Genomic DNA, 22,738 nt, shown 5'->3' on the forward strand with positions numbered 1-22,738 from the left:
ATGGAACGTTACTGCCCCGCCATGCAGGAACCTTCCCTCCATCTATGGACTCTTGTGCCCGCCGTGGCACTCCTGCCAGCCCGCAGGATACAGGCCACCCCGCCATTGACCCTTTTTCGGGGCCTTGATTACAGCACCAGCAGATGTCTTCCATCCGCTACTGATACATTGTTTCATTAGAACATCCTCATCTGTAAACAGTTCTGATACTTTGTTGCAAAATATGTCAACACTAAGCTATAATATGTATCTAGAAACAAGCAAACCCTGGAGATCATCTGCACCAGGGCTGAGTTTCCTCCTCTGCTCCATTGCAGTCCTTGTCTTGGCTGTCACTGCAGCACTTCTAAAGACCTGCAGTCCTATCACAAGTCTGGGCCCTTGTACACAATCAGACCTAGTGCAGAAAATAATACCGTCACCCGCTGTAACATATTGGATTGCATATCATTACACGTAGTCAATGCAAAAAAAAAAATTACAAAAATGCAAAATTGTGTTTCCTATATGGGCATGGAAGTAATATTGTAGCATGCGGATGGCAGAGATGAAGCCTCCGGGCTTTGTCCATAGGGAAGACGCAGATATTATTAGTGCTAGCAGCAATGATGTGGCGGATACTCACAGACATATGGCTGTAGGTGCAGCTCTTATGCTGGGAAGATGCCCGGATGCCCTGCACTCATCATGCTGGCCACTTCTTCAGACCCAGCACACAGAGGGGGAGCTGATAATGCCTCTGTGCACAGATCAGGCTGCTTAACTTTGGATGCCAGGGCCGGGAGCAAACCGGTTCTTTGTCATTATCCTGGAAAAAGAAAAAAAAAAAAAAAAACACCTCTCCAGAATACTAAATTGTCATGGGCTGAAACTGACGCAAATCTGAACCAACCGGGTGCTTGGATGCTTTTAAGGACGCTCCTCCCTAATAAGCCACTGCAACCGGTTTACAAAGCAGCAGGATGGGAGTGGGGGGGATTCCGGGTATTGTGCATGTTATATCCTCTACATGTCACCGAAACGTCTCATTTATCAAATGGGAAGAAGCCATGGAAAGGAAGCAGCCAATAGGATCACAAGCCGAGGTGTCAGAGCCACCTTAAATATCAGAGCTGCTGCTGCATGCTGAGACTGGGAATTGGCAGCGCCACCTTAAAGATCAGACCTGCTGTGAACACAGCGCTACCTTAAATATCTGTGCAATTATTGGATATGATGTGTATAGACACTGGCGGATATAGACAGGAAGGGCCCCTGTGCAAAAACAGTATCTGGCGCTCTGCAGTCCAATAGCTCATCATCATGCACAATTCCACCTGCTTTGGAGCTGGTAGTGACCCCCTTTACCTCTTGGGCACCAGGCTGCACCAATGATATGTATAGTGTAGTGTATAGATGCGCTTGTGTCACTGGTGCAGCCGCATACTGCTGGATCTACATGTGACGGTGCTACCTTAAGAGATGTGTGCTGCTTCTATAGCTTGTATGTAAAGATGGGGCAGTCATTGTTTGCTATAGCAGGCGCCGTGCTTCACTATTTGTGCAGCTACTGTTTGTTGCACTCATATGTTGTAGCTAGGGCATGTCACAGTGGCATGCAAAAGTTTGGGCACCCCCGGTCAAAATCATCGTTATTCTGAAAAGCTAAGCAAGTTGAAGATGAAGTGATCTTTAAAACACCTAAAGATGAAGAAGATGACACATTTGCTTTGTATTTTAGGCAAAAAATGCATCGCCCCATTCTCCTTTCAGTAATTTTTTAAAATTATATATTAATTTTTTTCATTTTAAAATTACAGAAAGGAAAATGGGCCGATGCAAAAGTTTGAGCGCCCTTAGAGATTTATGTGCTCAGATAACTTTGACCAAGGTTTCAGACTTTAATGAGCCTGTTACGGTTATGGTTTGTTCACCATCATCCTTAGGAAAGACAAGGTGATACAAATTTCCCACCTTTATAAAAACCCAGCCTCCTCTAAGCTTGTGCCCAAAAACAGCAGCCATGGGTTCTTCTAAGCAGCTGCCCAGCACTCTGAAAATGAAAATGGTGAAGGTCCACACAACAGGAGAAGGCTATAAGAAGATAGCAAGGTGATTTCAACTTTCCCTTTCCTCAGTTAGAAATGTAATTAAGAAATGGCAATGGAAGTCAAGATAAGGTCTGGAGGACCAAGCAATATTTCAGTGAGAGCTGCTTGTACGATTGCTAGAGAGGCAAATCAGAACCCCTGCTTGACTGCAAAAGATCTTCATAAAGATTTAGCAGACTCTGCAGTTGTGGTACCTTGTTCTACTCTTCAGAGACACCTGCACAAATATGGCCTACATGGAAGAGTAATCAGAAGAAAACCTCTCCTGCGTCTTCACCATAAAATTCAGCGTCAGAATGCAAAATACAAGCCTGATGCATTTTGGAAACAAGTCCTGTGGACCGATGAAGTTAAAATATAACTCTTTGGTCACAATGATCAAAAGGTATGTATGAAGAAAAAAGGGCACACAATTTCAGGAAAAGAACATCTCGGCAACCATTAAGCATGGGAGTGGATCAATCAATTACAATCGACCAATTTTCCCTTTAGTAATTTTTAAAATATAAAAGATTAAAACATTATTTTTGGCAAAAATACAAAGGACATGTGTCATCTGTAACTTTAGACATTTTAGAGATTATTTAATCTTCAACTTGCTTAACTGTTCACAATAACAGTAATTTTGACCCGGGGTGCCCTAACTTTTATATGTCACTATAATTCAGGTCATTTTCCTCGTGAATAAGCAGGGCAGAATGCTGCTGAAGAGGAGGAGGAGAATGAGAAGGACAATGAGGAGGAGAATGATTAGGAGAATGGGGAGGAGAAGGAGGAGAATGAGAAGGAGGAGGAGAATGAGAAGGAGGAGAATGAGAATGAGAAGAAGGACAATGAGGGGGAGAATGATTAGGAGAATGGGGAGGAGAATGAGAAGAATGAGGAGGAGGAGAATGAGAAGGAGGAGAATGAGAAGGAGGAGGAGAATGAGAAGGAGAATGAGAAGGAGGAGGAGAATGAGAAGGAGGAGGAGAATGAGGAGAATGAGGGGGAGAATGATTAGGAGAAAGGGGAGGAGAATGAGAAGAATGAGAAGGAGGAGGAGAATGAGAAGGAGGAAGAGAATGAGATGGAGGAGGAGAATGAGAAGGAGGAGGAGAAGGAGAAGAAGGACAATTAGGGGGAGAATTATTAGGAGAATGAGAAGAATGAGAAGGAGGAGGAGAATGAGAAGGAGGAGGAGAATGAGAAGGAGGAGGAGAATGAGAAGGAGGAGGAGAATGAGAAGAATGAGAATGAGAAGAATAAGAAGAATGAGAATGAGGAGAATGAGAAGAATGAGAATGAGAAGAATGAGAAGAATGAGAATGAGAATGAGGAGAAGAATGAGGAGGAGGAAGGGGAGGATAATGAGGAGGAGGAAGGGGAGGATAATGAGGAGGATCACATTTTCATTTTACTAGGAAAAATTGGAAGCATTATGGACAGATGATGCAGACAAAAAATAATAATAAAAAAAGAAGCTTCCACATTGCCGGCCATATGCATAGGATTAATGTCAGCTGAAACTGCAGGACAGACCGGACAATTATTGGGTTGTATTGGGGTGTCCCAACTTGCCCTTGATGGTAGATTTGTTGGAAAAGAAAGAACAGGCTCTTAGATTCCAACACACCAGATCCAAGTATGATAAGTCGGTGCCAGAAGTATCTGGAGGCAGCTTACTACCCTGCATGTCTATGGAGGGTGCAGAGGTCCCCTGGCTGTGAGCCTAAACGCGTTCAGCCATCAGCTGTCCAAATTGTATACCAACTAATCACATCTACATTTAGGAAGACTCAACTGCAATCAATGGGGCCATTTGTAGAATATTTTCTTTTTTTTTCTTCCTGTAAATGCAATGGAATTGAAGAACTTAAAAAAACAAAAGTTCAGAAAAACCAACAAGGAACCGGAAAAGGTTCCCATACACACTGGACAGCTATTCTTTCAGCTTTTACAAGAGGAATTTGGACATAAATGATGTTCATGTGCTAGTGCTGTCCAAGTGTAGAATAGAGAGTACCAAGACTGATCACTCATCAATTAAATGGAATCTGCCAGCACAAAATGACTGTTCAAACCAAGCGCAGGCGCTCAGTGCACCCTTGGTGTGGCCAAACAGTTCTGTGCATCTTCCCACCTATTTGTTTTCCATCTATCCCCAGCCTACTCTAGTTTCAGGAAAGCCAGAGCTGTCAATTAAAGAAGAGAAGGGCGGTAATAGATGTAAACCAATGGGAAAATGCTATAAACTTTTTGCCAACGTCATGGTGTACCGAGCTCCTGTCCTAGGTTTGAACAGTCATTTTGTGGTGACAGGTTTCTGGTGCAAGCAATTACTTTTAAAAGTCCCATGCTTATTGACAGGATGTCCCCCTGTGTGCGATCTAAGTGTCACATGTCGGTCAGTATATACACTTTACCTTTTCTGAAAGGCTACAGAAGCTGCAGCACCATTAAGAAGAGGCACCACTAACCAAACACCACCATGAAGACCAAGGAGATCTCCAAAACAATACCAAGACGACCAAGGAGATCTCCAAACAACACCATAAAGACCAAGGAGATCTCCAAACAACACCATGAAGACCAAGGAGATCTCCAAGCAATACAATGAAGACCAAGGAGAACTCCAAACAAGTCAGAGACAAAGTTGTTGAGAAGTACAAGTCAGGGTTGGGTTATAAAAAAAGAATCCCAATTTCTGATGATCCACCGAAACACCATCAAATCCATTATCATCAAATGGAAAGAACATGGTACCACAAACAAACCTGCTAAGAGCGGGCCGTCCACCAAAACGGCCAGCCAAGGCAAGTAGGGCATTAATCAGAGAGGCAGCACGGAGACCAACGGTAACCCTGAAGGAGCCTCAGAGTTCCTAAGCAGAGATTGGAGGATCTGTCCATACGATCACAATAAGCAGTACACTCGACAGAGGTGGCGTGTATGGAAGAGTGGGCAGAAAAAAAGCCTTTTCTTACACCCAAAAATTGTAAGGCTCATTTTGAGTTTTCCAAAAGACATGTGGGAGATTCCCCAAATGTATGGAGGAAGGTGCTGTGGTCACATGAGACCAACATTGAACTTTTTTGGCTAGCAAGGTAAACGCTGTGTTTGGTGCCAAACCAACACAGTTCATTGCCCCAAGAACACCATCCCCACTGTGAAACATAGTGGTGGCAGCATCATGCTGTGGGGACGTTTTTCCGCAGCAAGGACAGGGAAAATGGTCCGAATAAACAAGAAGATGGATGGTGTGAAATACAGAGATATTCTTGAGCAAAACCTATTTCAGTTGATTTGAGACTGGGACAGCGGTTCACCTTCAAGCAAGACAATGACCCATAGCATACTGCTAGAGCAACTGTAACGGCTTTTGCTGGGATAGAGAGGAGCCAGAAGACCGCTGCGTCTGATTTCTCCTACTCCTGCACCGATTAGAAGCACTTCAACTTCTTATTAAATGGTGTAAATTCATTTTGGCAGTGCAGGGGTTAATCTACTCTGTTGAGCGATCCTGGAGCCACTTCCATCTCCTATATAATCTGGGCCCTGGCTAGCACTCATTGTCAGAGATAGCTTTTGTTGCATAGCTGGAGGCTGTTGGTTATTATTGGAGAAAACGTTTGGTGGATTTATCTGTGACTGTTGCTAGGTTTTCAGTGTGTGTGATAATTCCCTTTCTTCTACTTAACCCCATCCTCCAATCCCTGATGCATTCCTTGGTTGTCTGAGTGAGTATATTTGTATGTTTGGTATTTTTCGTTATCCCTGTTCGTATTACCTTGTTAGTCTGGGTGGTGTATTACGGTACACTACTACTCCCCTCTCCCCTGGGTGGTGGAAGGGTACAGACTGAGGGTGGATTCAGGAGCTAAGGCAGGGTACGTGGCTCCGGCATCTTCACCATCAGAAGTAATCCGGGGAACAAGGCTAGCTAGGGCGTTAAATGTTAGGTTAGGGTGGAAATGTTTTGGAGTTGCCGAGTCACAGCCCACACTTTAATCCAATTGTGAATCTGTGGAAAGACTTGAAGATTGCTGTTCACCAGAGGAAACCGTCTAATATGAAGGAGCTGGGGCAGGTTTCCTTGAGAAATGGGCAAAAATTCCAGTAGCCAGATGTGGAAAGCTCATAGAGACTTATCCACAGTGACTTGCAGCTGTAATTGCCACAAAAGGAGGCTCTACACAAAGTACTGACTTTGGGGGGGGGGGGGGGGGGGCTGAACAGTTATGCACACTGAAGCTTTCAGTTATTTTGTGCTATTTGGTGTTGCTTCACACACACACACACAAAATAGAAAACCAACTGTTCACAGTTGTAGGCATGAACTGATGCAAATCCTAAAAAAAAACAATGAAATTCAAGGCTGTGAGGTAACAAACATGAAAAATGCCAAGGGGTTGAATTGAATACTTTTGCAATCCACTGTATTAAGAAAAACGTAGATTTCTCTAGAATAAGACATCGGATCGTAGATATCAAGGTATCATTTTACTGTTTCCTATGACCTACAGGTCCTTCTCAAAAAATTAGCATATAGTGTTAAATTTCATTATTTACCATAATGTAATGATTACAATTAAACTTTCATATATTATAGATTCATTATCCACCAACTGAAATTTGTCAGGTCTTTTGTTGTTTTAATACTGATGATTTTGGCCTACAACTCCTGATAACCCCAAAAACCTGTCTCAATAAATTAGCATATCAAGAAAAGGTTCTCTAAACGACCTATTACCCTAATCTTCTGAATCAACTAATTAACTCTAAACACATGCAAAAGATACCTGAGGCTTTTAAAAACTCTCTGCCTGGTTCATTACTCAAAACCCCCATCATGGGTAAGACTAGCGACCTGACAGATGTCAAGAAGGCCATCATTGACACCCTCAAGCAAGAGGGTAAGACCCAGAAAGAAATTTCTCAACAAATAGGCTGTTCCCAGAGTGCTGTATCAAGGCACCTCAATGGTAAGTCTGTTGGAAGGAAACAATGTGGCAGAAAACGCTGTACAACGAGAAGAGGTGACCGGACCCTGAGGAAGATTGTGGAGAAGGACCGATTCCAGACCTTGGGGAACCTGAGGAAGCAGTGGACTGAGTCTGGTGTGGAAACATCCAGAGCCACCGTGCACAGGCGTGTGCAGGAAATGGGCTACAGGTGCCGCATTCCCCAGGTAAAGCCACTTTTGAACCATAAACAGTGGCAGAAGCGCCTGACCTGGGCTACAGAGAAGCAGCACTGGACTGTTGCTAAGTGGTCCCAAGTACTTTTTTCTGATGAAAGCAAATTTTGCATGTCATTCGGAAATCAAGGTGCCAGAGTCTGGAGGAAGACTGGGGAGAAGGAAATGCCAAAATGCCTGAAGTCCAGTGTCAAGTACCCAGTCAGTGATGGTGTGGGGTGCCATGTCAGCTGCTGGTGTTGGTCCACTGTGTTTCATCAAGGGCAGGGTCAATGCAGCTAGCTATCAGGAGATTTTGGAGCACTTCATGCTTCCTGGCACCTGCTCACAGTGCCAAAACCACTGGTAAATGGTTTACTGACCATGGTATTACTGTGCTCAATTGGCCTGCCAACTCTCCTGACCTGAACCCCATAGAGAATCTGTGGGATATTGTGAAGAGAAAGTTGAGAGACGCAAGACCCAACACTCTGGATGAGCTTAAGGCCGCTATTGAAGCATCCTGGGCCTCCATAACATCTCAGCAGTGTCACAGGCTGATTGCCTCCATGCCACGCCGCATCGAAGCAGTCATTTCTGCCAAAGGATTCCCGACCAAGTATTGAGTGCATAACTGAACATTATTATTTGATGGTTTTTTTGTTTGTTATTAAAAAATACTTTTATTTGATTGGACGGTTGAAATATGCTAATTTATTGAGACAGGTTTTTTGGGTTATCAGGAGTTGTAGGCCAAAATCATCAGTATTAAAACAATAAAAGACCTGACAAATTTCAGTTGGTGGATAATGAATCTATAATATATGAAACTTTAATTGTAATCATTACATTATGGTAAATAATGAAATTTAACACTATATGCTAATTTTTTGAGAAGGACCTGTACATGCCCATATAGACTGCTTAGGAGGGTTGATCCTACTGTCAGATTCTTTTAAAGGAAAAATGATCAACTTATAATATCTGCGGAATAAGAACAAAAGACAGTGGGAGGCATTTAATACTGCATTTGAGCCAATTTGTGTTTTGCTAAACAATAGTTGCAATCGTTTCTTGCCAGCATTAAAAGTTAGCGGGGCCCCAGATTAGTGATTTTTTGCAATATAACCCAGGGCCCGATTTTCTATACCATGTAGTAGCAGCTGCAGAGTGGATTTTTTTTTTATTTCTTCATGGTGGAGATATTAGCAATCAAAGTATCTGGCGCCTGATGAGTTAACTTTTGTTAAGTCTGAGGGTATGTGCACACGTCAGGATTTCTTGCAGAAATTTCCTGAGGAAAACCGGAAATTTTCTGCAAGAAATCCGCATTTTTTTTTTTGCATTTTTTTCCCGTTTTTTTCGCGGTGTTTTTAGCATTTTGCAAGCGTAATTAGCTTGCAGAATGCTAAAGTTTTCCAAGCGATCTGTAACATCGCTTGGAAAACTGATTGACAGGTTGGTCACACTTGTCAAACATAGTGTTTGACAAGTGTGACCAACTTTTTACTATAGATGCTGCCTATGCAGCATCAATAGTAAAAGATAGAATGTTTAAAAATAATAATTAAAAAAAAAAAAAAAAAAAAAAGGTTATACTCACCTGCAGACAGCCGATCTCCTCAGCGGCGTCCGTTCCTATAGATGCTGTGTGTGTGCAGGACCTTCGATGACGTCGCGGCTTGTGATTGGTCGCGTGAGCGGTCACATGAGCGGTCACGCGACCAATCACAAGACCGCGACGTCATCGCAGGTCCTTCACACAGACCATCTAAAGAAACGGAAGCATGCCTCCAGGGCCATCGAAGGTGAGTATATCACTATTTTTTATTTTAATTCTTTTTTTTTTTTACCAATTGTATGGTGCCCAGTCCGTGGAGGAGAGTCTCCTCTCCTCCACCCTGGGTACCAACCGCACATAATCTGCTTACTACCCGCATGGTGTGCACAGCCCTGTGCGGGAAGTAAGCAGATCAATGCACTCCTAGGTGTGCGGAATCCCCGCAATTCCGCAAATTTAATGAACATGTTGCTTTTTTTTCCGCGATGCGATTTTTTCGCGGAAAAAAATGCAACATTTGCACAAAAAATGCGGAATACCCTGTAAATAATAGGAGGCATTTGTTAGCATTTTTTTCGTATTTTTTTCACGTTTTTATAGCGAAAAAACGTGAAAAATCCTGAATGTGTGCACATGGCCTGAGTTGGCTTCACAAGATAACAACTCACACAGGGAGGAGTGCAGGACTCCAGTGATAGCACCCACTGGGACTTCAAAATTAACTCATTATGGATCAAAACTTTGAATGCTAATATCTCCACAACAGAGAGGTACAAGTGTTAAAAAAAAAAGCAATGTAAAATTTGGTGAAAAGGTTCTCCCACATAACATAGAAATCCCCATATACTGGCCAGTGCTGCACCTGCAATGTTATGTCACATGATCACTGCAGCCAATCAGCGGCCACTGACCAGCGTCAGCACTCGATGTACATATGAAGGCTCCAGACGATCACTCATTGGCAGAAGATGTGTCATTGCAAGTATATGATTTGCAGTGGCTACTAGAGTCCGAAGGGCCCCGGTGCAAAATTAGAACCTGGGCCCCCTTTCATGTTGGACAGATGTATGGGCCCTTGTAGAGTTCTAAATCATTTAGGGACATACAAGTTGCACCTGCTCTCCCATTATGTAGCAATGTCCCCCATCCTGGGCACATCCTAGTATATATGCTCCACTTCCTTGCCCCATCCTGGTATACATGTTCCCAATCCTGGTATATACAGTGCCTTGCAAAAGTATTCAGCTCCCTGGAACTTTTTAACCTTTTCCCACATATCATGCTTCAAACATAATGATACCAAATGTAAATTTTAGGTAAAGAATCAACAAGTGGAACACAATTGTGAAGTTGAACGAAATTTATTGGTTATTTTACATTTTTGTGGAAATTCAAAAACTGAAAAGTGGGGCGTGCAATATTATTCGGCGCCATTACTTTCAGTGCAGCAAGCTCACTCCAGAAGTTCATTGTGGATCTCTGAATGATCCAATGTTGTCCTAAATGCCTAATGATGATAAATAGAATCCACCTGTGTGTAATCAAGTCTCCGTATAAATGCACCTGCTCTGTTGTTGAGGACAGGCATAAGATCAAATACTTAATTAACCTCAAGACATAAGACATAAGAGATTGAGAGAAGCAACCCATAATGTGTACTGTTTAACCTTACATAAGTTTCCTCAGATCAAAGTGAGACCCTAAAGATGGCTGCCATTTCCTGTATCAGTACACCATGTGCTGATATACAAGATGATCAATGAGACCCTAAAGATGGCTGCCATTTCCTGTATCAGCAGACCATGTGCTAGTATCCAAGATGACGCCCACCCTGATGACCTCATGGATCCACCCACAGTGACGCCCACCCTGATGACCTCATGCACCAACCCACCCTGATGACCTTATGGATCCGCCCATGGACTTGTTCATTGCCCAACCCACTAACCAATGGAATACATCCGATCACTCCCATTTTAGAGCTAACCGAGCCCCCTTACAGGAACTATATAAACTTGTGTCTAATAAAAGTCCTTCTTGGAGCTGAGCCACAGATTGATCAAGGAGAGTTACATCTGACTGTGTCTGGTGTATTTCTTTAGTGCGCACATGATCAATATCCATTAGGCCAGGAGTAGGCAACTAGAGAATTGAACATTTTATTAATTGTTCAACCCAACACTGTGACAGTCTCAAGGTTCTGTTTGAAGCACAGAGAGCATCATGAAGACCAAGGAACACAACAGGCAGGTCCGTGATACTGCTGTGGAGACGCTTAAAGCCGGATTTGGATACAAAATGATTTCCAAAACTTTAAACATCCCAAGGAGCACTGTGCAAGTGATCATATTGAAATGGAAGGAGTATCATACCACTGCAAATCTACCAAGACCCGGCCGTCCCTCTAAACTTTCATCTCAAACAAGGAGAAGACTGATCAGAGATGCAGCTAAGAGGCTCATGATCACTCTGGATGAACTGCAGAGATCTACAGCTGAGGTGGGACTGTCTGTCCATAGGACAACAATCAGTCGTACCCTGCACAAATCTGGCCTTTATGGAAGAGTGGCAAGAAAGCCATTTCTCAAAGAGATCCATAAAAATTGTTGTTTAAAGTTTGCAAGAAGCCACCTGGGAGACACACCAAACACGTGGAAGAAGGTGCTCTGCTCAGATGAAACCAAAATCAAACATTGTGGTAACAATGCCAAACGATATGTTTGGCGTAAAGGCAACACAGCTCATCACCCTGAACACACCATCCCCACTGTCAAACATGGTGGTGGCAGCATCATGGTTTGGGCCTGCTTTTCTTCAGCAGGGACAGGGAAGATGGTTAAAATTGATGGGAAGATGGATGGAGCCAAAATACAGGAACATTCTTGAAGAAAACCTGTTGGAGTCTGCAAAAGACCTGAGACTGGGACAGAGATTTATCTTCCAACAAGACAATGATCCCAAACATAAAGCAAAATCTACAATGGAATGGTTCACAAATAAACGTATCCAGGTGTTAGAATGGCCAAGTCAGAGTCCAGACCTCAATCCAATCGAGAATCTGTGGAAAGAGCTGAAAACTGCTGTTCACAAACGATCTCCATCAAACCTCACTGAGCTCGAGCTGTTTGCCAAGGAAGAATGGGCAGGAATTTCAGTCTCCCGATGTACAAAACTGATAGAGACATACCCCAAGGGACTTGTAATCGCAGCAAAAGGTGGCGCAACAAAGTATTAAGCTAAAGGGGCCGAATAATATTGCATGCCCAATTTTTCAGTTTTTGAATTTCCACAAAAATTTAAAATAACCAATAAATTTCGTTCAACTTCACAATTGTGTTCCACTTGTTGTTGATTCTTCACCAAAAATTTACATTTGGTATCTTTATGTTTGAAGCATGATATGTGGGAAAAGGTTGAAAAGTTCCAGGGGGCCGAATACTTTCCCAAGGCACTGTATGTCCCCATCCTGGTGTATATGTCCCCCATACTGGTATATATTTTCCCCATACTGGTATATATTTTCTCCATTCTGACGCTGTTCTTTAATGCATAGAAAAAAAAAATTATTATACTCACCTTACCCCACCGCGCGACATCTTCTTCTGGACCAGGCAGCTAACTTCACCATGCAAGTGATGGGTGCACATGTCGATATCAGCTGCTGGCCTCTGATTGGCCGGCAGCGTGTATTGCAGCACACCAACCCGAGGACGCACATCCAGTTGACGTTTGTGCTGGCCCCTCACCTGCACGGGTTTGGTTGTGATCGTGACCCCTCTGGTGATTTGCATACATATGGTCACAAGCAGACTATAGCGGTGCAGCCTAGCGCAATGCAAGTGAATTGAGTATAGCTGGGCAAGTCTAGTGGAAATGTGGCCAGAAGTCTGCTAATCACGTACTTGTGGTCCTGCGCCTTCCACGCCGTGCGCACAGTGAGGATTCACCAGTCTGAAGTCACATAGAATGACTGCAGACTTGTACAACCCCTTTAATGTGCCACATTTGATAAGTATGGAGTCATTTAGGAACCAGGGCACCGGACGTCCTTTTTTATATCTTGATAATGGCTCTCTGTGGACGAAATGTTGTGATTTTTGTTTATGCTCCAATAAAGTTTACAAAGACTTCCGGTGCCCTGACGGAGCTGAAGCGATTTGGCACTAGTTGTGCCCCATGTGATAAATATGGGTCTATACTTTCCGGAGTGTTGTGCATTATTTATTTATTTCTTTACATATTGTAGATCACAATATTACAAAATATTATTGGTGTGACTATAGCGCCAAACTTACCAGGATCATTTATCACCAATTATATTCTCCCTTCTTATAAGCGATCAGCAGCCGTTCCAGAGACGGACTGGGTTGGCAAAGACCCACCAGTAACAATAATTATTGGGGTCCACATGCCAAAAATAACCTGACCCTAGGACACAAATGTATTTTTGCTTCTATGTAATATTGACTTGTCTAGCTTGTTGAATAAATTACTAGATTATACCTTTTTGTAATTGTAAGTGTAATAGCACTACTCATTAGCAATCCTTCCCAGGTGCGGCCCACCGGAGGATTCTCCTGCTCTCCCGGGGGCCAGTCCACGCCTGAGTAACACAAATGCCCTGTATGTGCAGAAATCCATTATTGCTTCCATCCATTACTTTTCTTTTCTGTTCTGTACTAACAAACACGGACAGAACTTCGCTAAACTTTTTTGCGCATAGATCAGGTACTCACCCTCTCTGCACTAGACCACCACAGCAAGTTCATGAAGGCAGATCTCAGGGTCTTCGTGGATACAATCACTCCAGTCTGTATATAGCATGATCTCCAGTCCATGGATCACAAATCAGCATCTATATTAAGGACACTTGGCAGCAACACCCACCAAGATCACTGGCCAAGAAGTGTTGTCAGAGGGAAGGTGGGGACTGGGGATGGCTGCCTGCAGCAAGGGGTTAAGTGATAGAATGCTGCACATGGATACATTGTAGCCATCTACAAAGCTTTCTGTCTGCACAGAGGGACATCAGGGCACATGATGAGAGCAGATACAATGGAACTTGTCTGTATCAGTGTGTAAATCAAATACAGACAGCTGTAGGGACAATCACATACAATCCCTCCCACCAGAGAGGAAATATTAGTCGCTGGAAATGCCCCTCCGCATCATATTTTTCACATACAACTAAACGTTTAGAGAAAAAATAAGTTTATAAAAAGTTTTATAAAATGATAAATAAGTTTATAAATTAAATGCCCTCCCGCACCATTATTTCACACCGTATTCTACTACAGTCAATAAATACGCCCGACCGCATCATCATATTCGCCAAACATAGAATCACTTCCAAAGGAGAAAAAAAAACAACCTCCAGCTCCATCTATGACACATAAACTTTTCCTACAAATAAATTGTTTGTTAGATACGCCCGACCGCAGCTTTTTATTTTTACATAAAAAATTAAAATAGATTTTTAATATTTTTTTGCTGCTGTTCTAGTTGAGATAGAATGACATGTAGGGAGGAGGCTAACAAAAAAAATATCTATTTTCCAACCAGTTGTGAAATAAAGGTGCAGACAGAGGTCTAGCCGCCCGAGTCGCGTTTGTGCCAGTTACTTTCCAGAAACGAAGGAATGATGGGCAGTCGCGTTGCATTGTGGGACTAGAGGAAGCGCATAGCACGTTTGTCGTGGATGAGTAAAAGCAGAAGCATGGCGGCGTCTGGGAAGAGGTGAGAACCGGCCGGAGAAGCGATATACCGACTGTAGGCGCTAATGGCGGAGAGGCGATATACCGACTGTAGGCGCTAATGGCGGAGAGGCGATATACCGACTGTAGGCGCTAATGGCGGAGAGGCGATATACCGACTGTAGGCGCTAATGGCGGAGAGGCGATATACCGACTGTAGGCGCTAATGGCGGAGAGGCGATATACCGACTGTAGGCGCTAATGGCGGAGAGGCGATATACCGACTGTAGCCGCTAATGGCGGCGGAGGAGCGGCGGCACATGTGTGGTGTGCAGCTACTGCGCGGCACGTGTGTGGTGTGCAGCTACCGGGCGGCTCATGTGTAGTGTGCAGATACCGGGCGGCACGTGTGTGGTGTGCAGATACCGGGCGGCTCATGTGTAGTTTGGCCTCAGCTCTGTGTCTCTGTGCAGCCGGTTCTCTCCTCACATGTTGGTCGCCGTCTTTCGTCGCTTGTTTTGGTGTCTCCTCTCATCCCCATTTTCCATAATTGTAACGATCCGGCAGAGCTTTCCTGCAATACTGGGAGACCCGCTGTAATATGGGGGGAGTCACGTAAAAAAGGCAGCACACTGCAGCGGCGAATGTGCGTCGGGTTTGCGTCAGCGACGCAGCAGCGACGCATGCGTCATGCGCCCCTATACTTAACATGGGGGACGCATGCGTTTTTTTTGTTGCGTTGTGCGACACATGCGTTTTTTTTGCCGCAAGCGTCGGACCAAGAAAACGCAACAAGTTGCATTTTTCTTGCGTCCGATTTTCGGCAAAAAAAAAAAAACCGACGCATGCGTCGCAAAACGCAGCGTTTTTGCGTGCGTTTTGACGCGTTTTTGCGTGCGTTGTGCGTTGCGTCGCCGACGCAGCGGCGCACAACGCTAGTGTGAACGTAGCCTAAGGCTACGTTCACATTTGCGGTCAGCGCCGCAGCGGCGCCGCATGCGTCATGCGCCCCTATATTTAACATGGGGGCGCATGGACATGCGTTGTGCTGCGTTTTGCGCCGCATGGCCGCAAGCGTTGGACGCAAGAAACGCATCAAGTTGCATTTTTTTTGCGTCCAACTTTCGGCCAAAAACGACGCATGCGGCACAAAACGCAGCGTTTTAGCGTGCGTTTTGCCGCGTTTTTGTTTGCGTTGTGCGCTGCGGCGCCGACGCTGCGGCGCACAACGCAAATGTGAACGTAGCCTAAGACATGCAAACATGAAAACTGAACTGCTTTACTGCACTTGAAATATGAAAAATGAGAGCGTTTAGCGCATAAAAATGGCCAATTTTATGTGTACCTGATAGCCACTTTACGGCCATTTTTATGCGCTAAACGCTCTCATTTTTCATATTTCAAGTGCAGTAATGCAGTTCAGTTTTCATGTTTCATGTTTGCATGTCTTAGCAGTGTGCTGCCTTTTTTACTTGACTGTATAGGAGTTGGTTACTCTAGGTTCAGCACCTGTTCACACTTAGAGTCTATGTATGGATGTGACGGTCAGTTTTTTCAAATGTAATATGGGGGGAGTCTTGCTGTAATGTGAGGGAAGGCCCGCTGTAATATGAGGGGAGACCCACTGTGCTGTGAGGGGAGACCCACTGTGCTGTGAGGGGAGACCCGCTGTAATGAGGGGAGACCCGCTGTGCTGTGGAGAGACCTGCTGTAATATGAGGGGAGGCCTGCTGTAATATGAGGGGAGGCCCGCTGCGCTGTACTGTGAGGGGAGTAGTGTTGAGCGATACCTTCCGATATCCAGAAGTATCGGTATCGGATTGGATCGGCCGATATCCAAAAAATATCGGATATCGCCGATACCAATGCAATGGGACACAAATATCGGAATGTAAATAAGCCCTTTCTGTGCTTCTACATCCTGTTCCGGAGGGGGGGAAGAGTGTAGGCGGGGTCAGTGCGGGCCTGCCAGGGATCTTCCGTGCAGGCCTGCCGGGGCTCTGTGTGTGTGTGTGTGGGCATCGTCCGATGGGACTGCACAGTCCCATCGGTCGATGCCTGCTACAGTGACCGTGATTGACACATTAGCCAATGATGGGACAGTAGTAGTCCCATCATCCGGCTAATGTGTTTAATGTAAAAAATACTTCCTACCTACATACATCATACTACATACAATACATACTACATACATACAGTACATTAAACATCGACTACATACTCACCATTACTTGTCATTTTGATCCCCGAAGCCAGTGTCATCTGTAAAAAAAAGATTAAAATAACAAACACCCAATATACTCCCTGTCCGCAGAAATCCACGAGTGTCCCACGACAATCTCCCGTGGAGAACGGCAGAATCAGCTGATGCGACCGCTCTCCAGGGGCTCCAGGAACACAATGACGGGAGGAAGGTATCCTTCCGCACTGTATTCCTCCGCCGCTGTAAAAAAAACAAAAAACTGTCCCTGGTCTCACTTTATGCCATTGCTGTGTGAGAAATTTTCCCACGCAGCAATTGCCATAAAGTGAGACTCAGAGGTTACTATAGTTCAGTGATGCACTGCAGGAGCCATTGTCTCCTGTCAGTATGTCACTGAGGGTCCTATAGAGCAGTGACCACACCCGATGTCACTGTTCTATAGGGGAGATCGTCGTGGGACACTCGTTATTAATTGGACTACGGTGGACAGTTAGTATGCGGTTTATTTTACGTTTTTTGCAGGCGCTGAAGTATGGCAAGTATGGTGAAATGAAGAATATTAACCCCTCTCTGTCATTGGACGTACTATTCCGTCCATGTGGGGTGGGCCCTACTTCCCAAGGACGGAATAGTACGTCCAGCGCGATCGGCCGCGCTCACGGGGGGCGCTCGGCCGATCGCGGCTGGGTGTCAGCTGACTATCGCAGCTGATATCTGGCACTATGTGCCAGCGGTCACGGACCGCCCCCGGCACATTAACCCCCGGCACACTGCGATCAAAGATGATCGCAGTGTTGCGGCGGTACAGGGAAGCATCACGCAGGGAGGGGGCTCCCTGTGTGCTTCCCTGAGACGATCAGTACAAGGCGATGTGCTTACCTTGTACCGAGCGTCTCCTCCCTGCAAGCCCCGGATCCAGAAAGGCCGCGGGGCTGCATCCGGGTCCTGCAGGGAGGTGGCTTCACTGCGCCGGGAAACCTCCCTTCTGTGCACGTCAGATCGCCGATCTGACACAATGCACAGCAAAGTGGGGCAAAGTAAAAATGTAAAATGTAAAAAAAAAAAAAATTAAATAAATAAATTCATAAATAATAATAAAAAAAAAATATATTGTTCCAATAAATATTTTCCTTTAGCTAAATAAAAAAAACAATAAAAGTACACATATTTAGTATCGCCACGTCCGTAACGACCCGACCTATAAAACTGTCCCACTAGTTAACCCCTTCAGTGAACACCGTAAAAAAAAAAGAGAGGCAAAAAACAACACTTTATTATCATACCGCCGAACAAAAAGTGGATCAAACAGACGGAAATAAATAACCATGGTACCGCTGAAAACGTCATCTTGTCCTGCAAAAAACGAGCCGCCATACAGCATCATCAGCGATAAAATAAAAAAAGTTATAGTCCTCAGAATAAAGCGATGCAAAAATAATTTTTTCTATAAAATAGTTTTTATCGTATAAAAGCACCAAAACATAAAAAATGATATCAATGAGGTATCGCTGTAATCGTACTGACCCAAAGAATAAAACTGCTTTATCCATTTTACCAAACGCAAAACGGTATAAACGCCCCCCCCCCAAAAAAAAAAAAAGAAATTCATGAATAGCTGGTTTTTGGTCATTCTGCCTCACAAAAATCGGAATAAAAAGCGATCAAAAAATGTCACGTGCCCGAAAATGTTACCAATAAAAACGTCAACTCGTCCCGCAAAAAACAAGACCTCACATGACTCTGTGGACCAAAATATGGAAAAATTATAGCACTCAAAATGTGGTAACGCAAAAAACATTTTTTTGCAATAAAAAGCGTCTTTTAGTGTGTGACGGCTGACAATCAAAAATCCGCTAGAAAACGCGCTATAAATAGTAAATCAAACCCCCCTTCATCACGAAAAATTAAAAAATTTAATAAATGTATTTATTTTCATTTTCCCATTAGGGTTGGGGGCTAGGGTTTGGATTACATTTACGGTTGGGAATAGGGTTGGGATTAGGGTTAGGGGTGTGTTAGGGGTGTGGTTAGGGTTACCGTTGGGATTAGGGTTAGGGATGTGTTTAGATTAGGGTTTCAGTTATAATTGGGGGGGTTTCCACTGTTTAGGCACATCAGGGGTTCTCCAAACGCGACATGGCGTCCGATCTCAATTCCAGCCAATTCTGCGTTGAAAAAGTAAAACAGTGCTCCTTCCCTTCTGAGCTCTCCCGTGCGCACAAACAGGGGTTTACCCCAACATATGGGGTATCAGTGTACTCAGGACACATTGGGCAACAACTTTTGGGGTCCAATTTCTCCTGTTACCCTTGGGAAAATACAAAACTGGGGTCTAAAAAATAATTTTTGTGGGGAAAAAAAAGAATTTTTATTTTCATGGCTCTGCGTTATAAACTGTAGTGAAACACTTGGGGGTTCAAAGTTCTCACAACAGATCTAGATAAGTTCCTTGGGGGGGTCTAGTTTCCAATATGGGGTCACTTATGGGGGGTTTCTACTGTTTAGTTACATCAGGGGCTCTGCAAATGCAACATGACGCCTGCAGACCAATCCATCTAAGTCTGCATTCCAAATGGCGCTACTTCCCTTCCGAGCTCTGCCATGCGCCCAAACAGTGGTTTACCCCCACATATGAGGTATCAGCGTACTCAGGACAAATTGGACAACAACTTTTGGGGTCCAATTTCTTCTCTTACCCTTGGGAAAATAAAAAATATTTTTTCACAAAAATGATTTTTTCGCACCCAATTTTTTATCTTTACGGCTCTGCATTATAAACTTCTGTGAATCACATAATAGGGCAAAGTGCTCACCACACATCTAGATAAGTTCCTTAGGGGGTCTACTTTCCAAAGTGGTGTCACTTGTGGGGTGTTTCAATGTTTAGGCACATCAGGGGCTCTCCAAACGCAACATGGTGTCCCATCTGAATTCCAGTCAATTTTGCATTGAAAAGTCAAATGGCGCTCCTTCGCTTCCGAGCTCTGCCATGCGCCAAAACAGTGGTTTACCCCCACATATGGGGTATCGGCGTACTCAGGACAAATTGTACAACAACGTTTGCCGTCCATTTTCTCCTGTTACCCTTGGTAAAATAAAACCAATTGGAGCTGAAGTAAATTTTTTGTGTAAAAAAAAAAAATTAAATGTTCATTTTTATTTAAACATTCCAAAAATTCCTGTGAAACATCTGAAGGGTTAATAAACTTCTTGAATGTGGTTTTGAGCTCCTTGAGGGGTGCAGTTTTTAGAATGGTGTCACACTTGGGTATTTTCCATCATATAGACCCCTCAAAATGACTTCAAATGAGATGTGGTCCCTAATAAAAAAAAATGGTGTTGTAAAAATGAGAAATTGCTGGTTAACTTTTAACCCTTATAACTCCCTAACAAAAAAAAATTTTGGTTTTTGGTTCTAAAATTGTGCTGATGTAAAGTAGACATGTGGGAAATGTTACTTATTAAGTATTTTGTGTGACATATCTCTGTGATTTAATTACATAAAAATTCAAAGTTGGAAAATTGCGAAATTTTCAAAATTTCCACCAAATTTCCGTTTTTTTCACAAATAAACGCAGGTAATATCAAGGAAATTTTACCACTATCATGAAGTACAATATGTCACGAGAAAAAAAATGTCAGAATCACCGGAATCCGTTGAAGCGTTTCAGAGTTATAACCTCATAAAGGGACAGTGGTCAGAATTGTAAAAATTGACCTGGTCATTAACGTGCAAACCACCCTAGGGGGTAAAGGGGTTAAAATACTTTTTTCCTAATGTGTGGGTGTTTTATTAACCCTTTACTAGTATTGGATTAATAATTGATAGGCGTCTTATTGACGCCTCTCCGTTATTAACCCGGCTTAATGTCACCTTACAACAGCAAGGTGAAATTAACCCCTTATTACTCCATATCCCACCGCTACACGGGAGTTGGAAGAGAGAGGCTTAGTGCCGGAATTGGCGCATCTTACAGATGCGCCATTTCCGGGGCAGCTGCGGACTGGTATTTGTAGCCGGTGGGGCAATATCCATGGCTCCTCTCTAGGCTATGATTATCAGCCCGCAGCAATCTGCGTAGCCTTTCTGGCTATAAAATATAGGAGGACCCCACGTCATTTTTTTGGGGGGTCCCCCTATTTTAATAGCTAGTAAAGGCTACGCAGACGGCTGTGGGCTGATATTCATAGCAGGCTACAAAGATTGGCCCCCGGCCGTCGGCTTTCCCCCTCTGGTGCAGAAAATTACGCAGGAGCCCACGACGATTTTTTTTTTTTTTAAATTCAACGCTCATTAAGGCCTCTTTCATACTTGCGTCGGTACGGGTCCGTCTCTATGCATCGGGCCGACGTACCGACACACGTTGTGAAATTTATGCATGACATGGGCAGCGGATGCAGTTTTTCAACTCATCCGCTGCCCATTCTGAAGTCCGGGGAGGATGGGGCGGAGTTTCGTCCGCGCATACGCGGTAGAAAATGTCGGACGCAACGGACAAAAAACGTTAACTTGAACGTTTTTTCGTGCCGACGGTCCGCCAAAACACGACGGATCCGTTGCACGACGGACGCGACGTGTGGCCATCCGTCGCGATCTGTCGCTAGTACAAGTCTATGGATAAAAAAACGCATCCTGCGAGCACATTTGCAGGATCCGTTTTTTTTCCGCTGAATCCTTTTTTTTTTTATTGCTCCAGATCCGTTTTTCTTTCCGCCGGGTCCGTTTTTCTTTCCGCCGGATCTGTTTTTTTCCCTCCGGATCCGTTTTTTTCTCATAGAGTTGTAATAGCGCCAGATTGCGCCTGATTGCCACACGTTTCATCCGTTTTTTGCAGGATCCGGCGAAAAAATGCACAGCGATGGATCCGGCAAAAAACGTATGAATCTGGCCTCCGAATCCGTTTTTTCATGCATGTTTCCATTCAAATCATGAACCTTTTCCGTTTATTTATTTCCAAAAACTGCATCTAAACTGCATCAAAAACTGCATCATAACTACACCAAAAACTGCATAAAACTGCACCAAAAAACGTGCACCAAAACCTGCACCAAAAACCGCATCAAAACTGCACCTGTTTTTGATGCAGTTTTGATGCTGTTTTTGGTGCAGGTTTTGATGTTTTTGGTGCGGTTTTTGCGTGGTTTTGATGCAGTTTTTGGAAAGAAATAAGCGGAAAATGTGCATGATTTGAATGGAAACATGCATGAAAAAACAGATTCGGAGGCCGGATTCATCATTTCACATCTCGGTTTCATACGTTTTTTGCCGTATCCGTCACTGTGCGTTTTTTCGTATGTGTTTTCCATCTGGCGGAAACAGCTTTTTTAACGGATCCTGCAAAAAACGGATGAAACGTGTGGTCATCATGCGCAATCCGGCGCTAATACAACTCTATGAGAAAAAAAAAACGGATCCTGCAAATGTGCTCGCAGGATTTGTTTTTTAACCAAAAAATCCGTTGTGTTTTGGCGGACTGTCTACACGAAAAAACATTGAAGTGAACTTTTTTTTGTCCGTCGGGTCTGACAAACTCCGCCCCCTCCTCCCAGGACTTCAGAATGGGCAGCGGATGCATAGAAAAACTGCATCCACTGCCCACGTCGTGCACATATTTCACAAAGTACGTCGGCCCGACGCATAGCGACGGACCCGTACCGATGAAAGTATGACAGTGGCCTTAATGAGCGTTGAATTTAAAAAAAAAAAAAAAAGGGGGGGGGGGGAACGGCGTGGGTTCCCGCGCAATTTTCTGCGCCAGAGGAGGAAAGCCGGCGGCCGGGGGAAAATATTTGTAGCCTGCTATGAATATCAGCCCGCAGCTGTCTGCGTAGCCTTTACTGGCTATTAAAATAGGGGGACCCCCCCAAAAAATGACATGGGGTCCCCCTATATTTTATAGCCAGAAAGGCTACGCAGACAGCTGCGGGCTGATATTCATAGCCTAGAGAGGGCCCATGGATATGGGCCATGGATATTGGGCCCCACCCCACCCCCGGCTACAAATACCAGTCCGCAGCCGCCCCGGAAATGGC

General features: G+C 44.1%; 2 protein-coding genes across 5 annotated transcripts in view; one reads left to right on the top strand and one right to left on the bottom strand.

Annotated features, from left to right (window-relative positions):
- KLHL17 (kelch like family member 17) overlaps positions 1–13,872 on the bottom strand; it is an 85,848-nt gene extending 71,976 nt beyond the window's left edge. Inside the window, exon 1 of one of the 4 annotated variants that reach the window (XM_077250027.1) lies at positions 13,546–13,872. In XM_077250027.1, coding sequence (XP_077106142.1) covers positions 13,546–13,647 — 102 coding nt within the window. In that variant the 5' untranslated portion in view covers positions 13,648–13,872. Of the gene's footprint in view, positions 1–625; positions 813–13,312; positions 13,332–13,545 lie in introns of those variants that run through there. The other 3 variants (XM_077250030.1, XM_077250028.1, XM_077250029.1) reach the window with 3 other exon arrangements.
- A 520-nt stretch (positions 13,873–14,392) lies between these two features.
- The window catches only part of NOC2L (NOC2 like nucleolar associated transcriptional repressor), an 85,281-nt gene continuing 76,935 nt past the window's right edge, over positions 14,393–22,738 (top strand). Inside the window, exon 1 of the mRNA XM_077250031.1 lies at positions 14,393–14,545. Within this exon, the coding sequence (XP_077106146.1) occupies positions 14,508–14,545 (38 nt within the window). The 5' untranslated portion in view covers positions 14,393–14,507. The remainder of the gene's footprint in view (positions 14,546–22,738) is intronic.

This window comes from Ranitomeya variabilis, chromosome 4, assembly GCF_051348905.1.
Source record: "Ranitomeya variabilis isolate aRanVar5 chromosome 4, aRanVar5.hap1, whole genome shotgun sequence".
In the NCBI taxonomy this organism is placed as follows: domain Eukaryota; kingdom Metazoa; phylum Chordata; class Amphibia; order Anura; family Dendrobatidae; genus Ranitomeya; species Ranitomeya variabilis.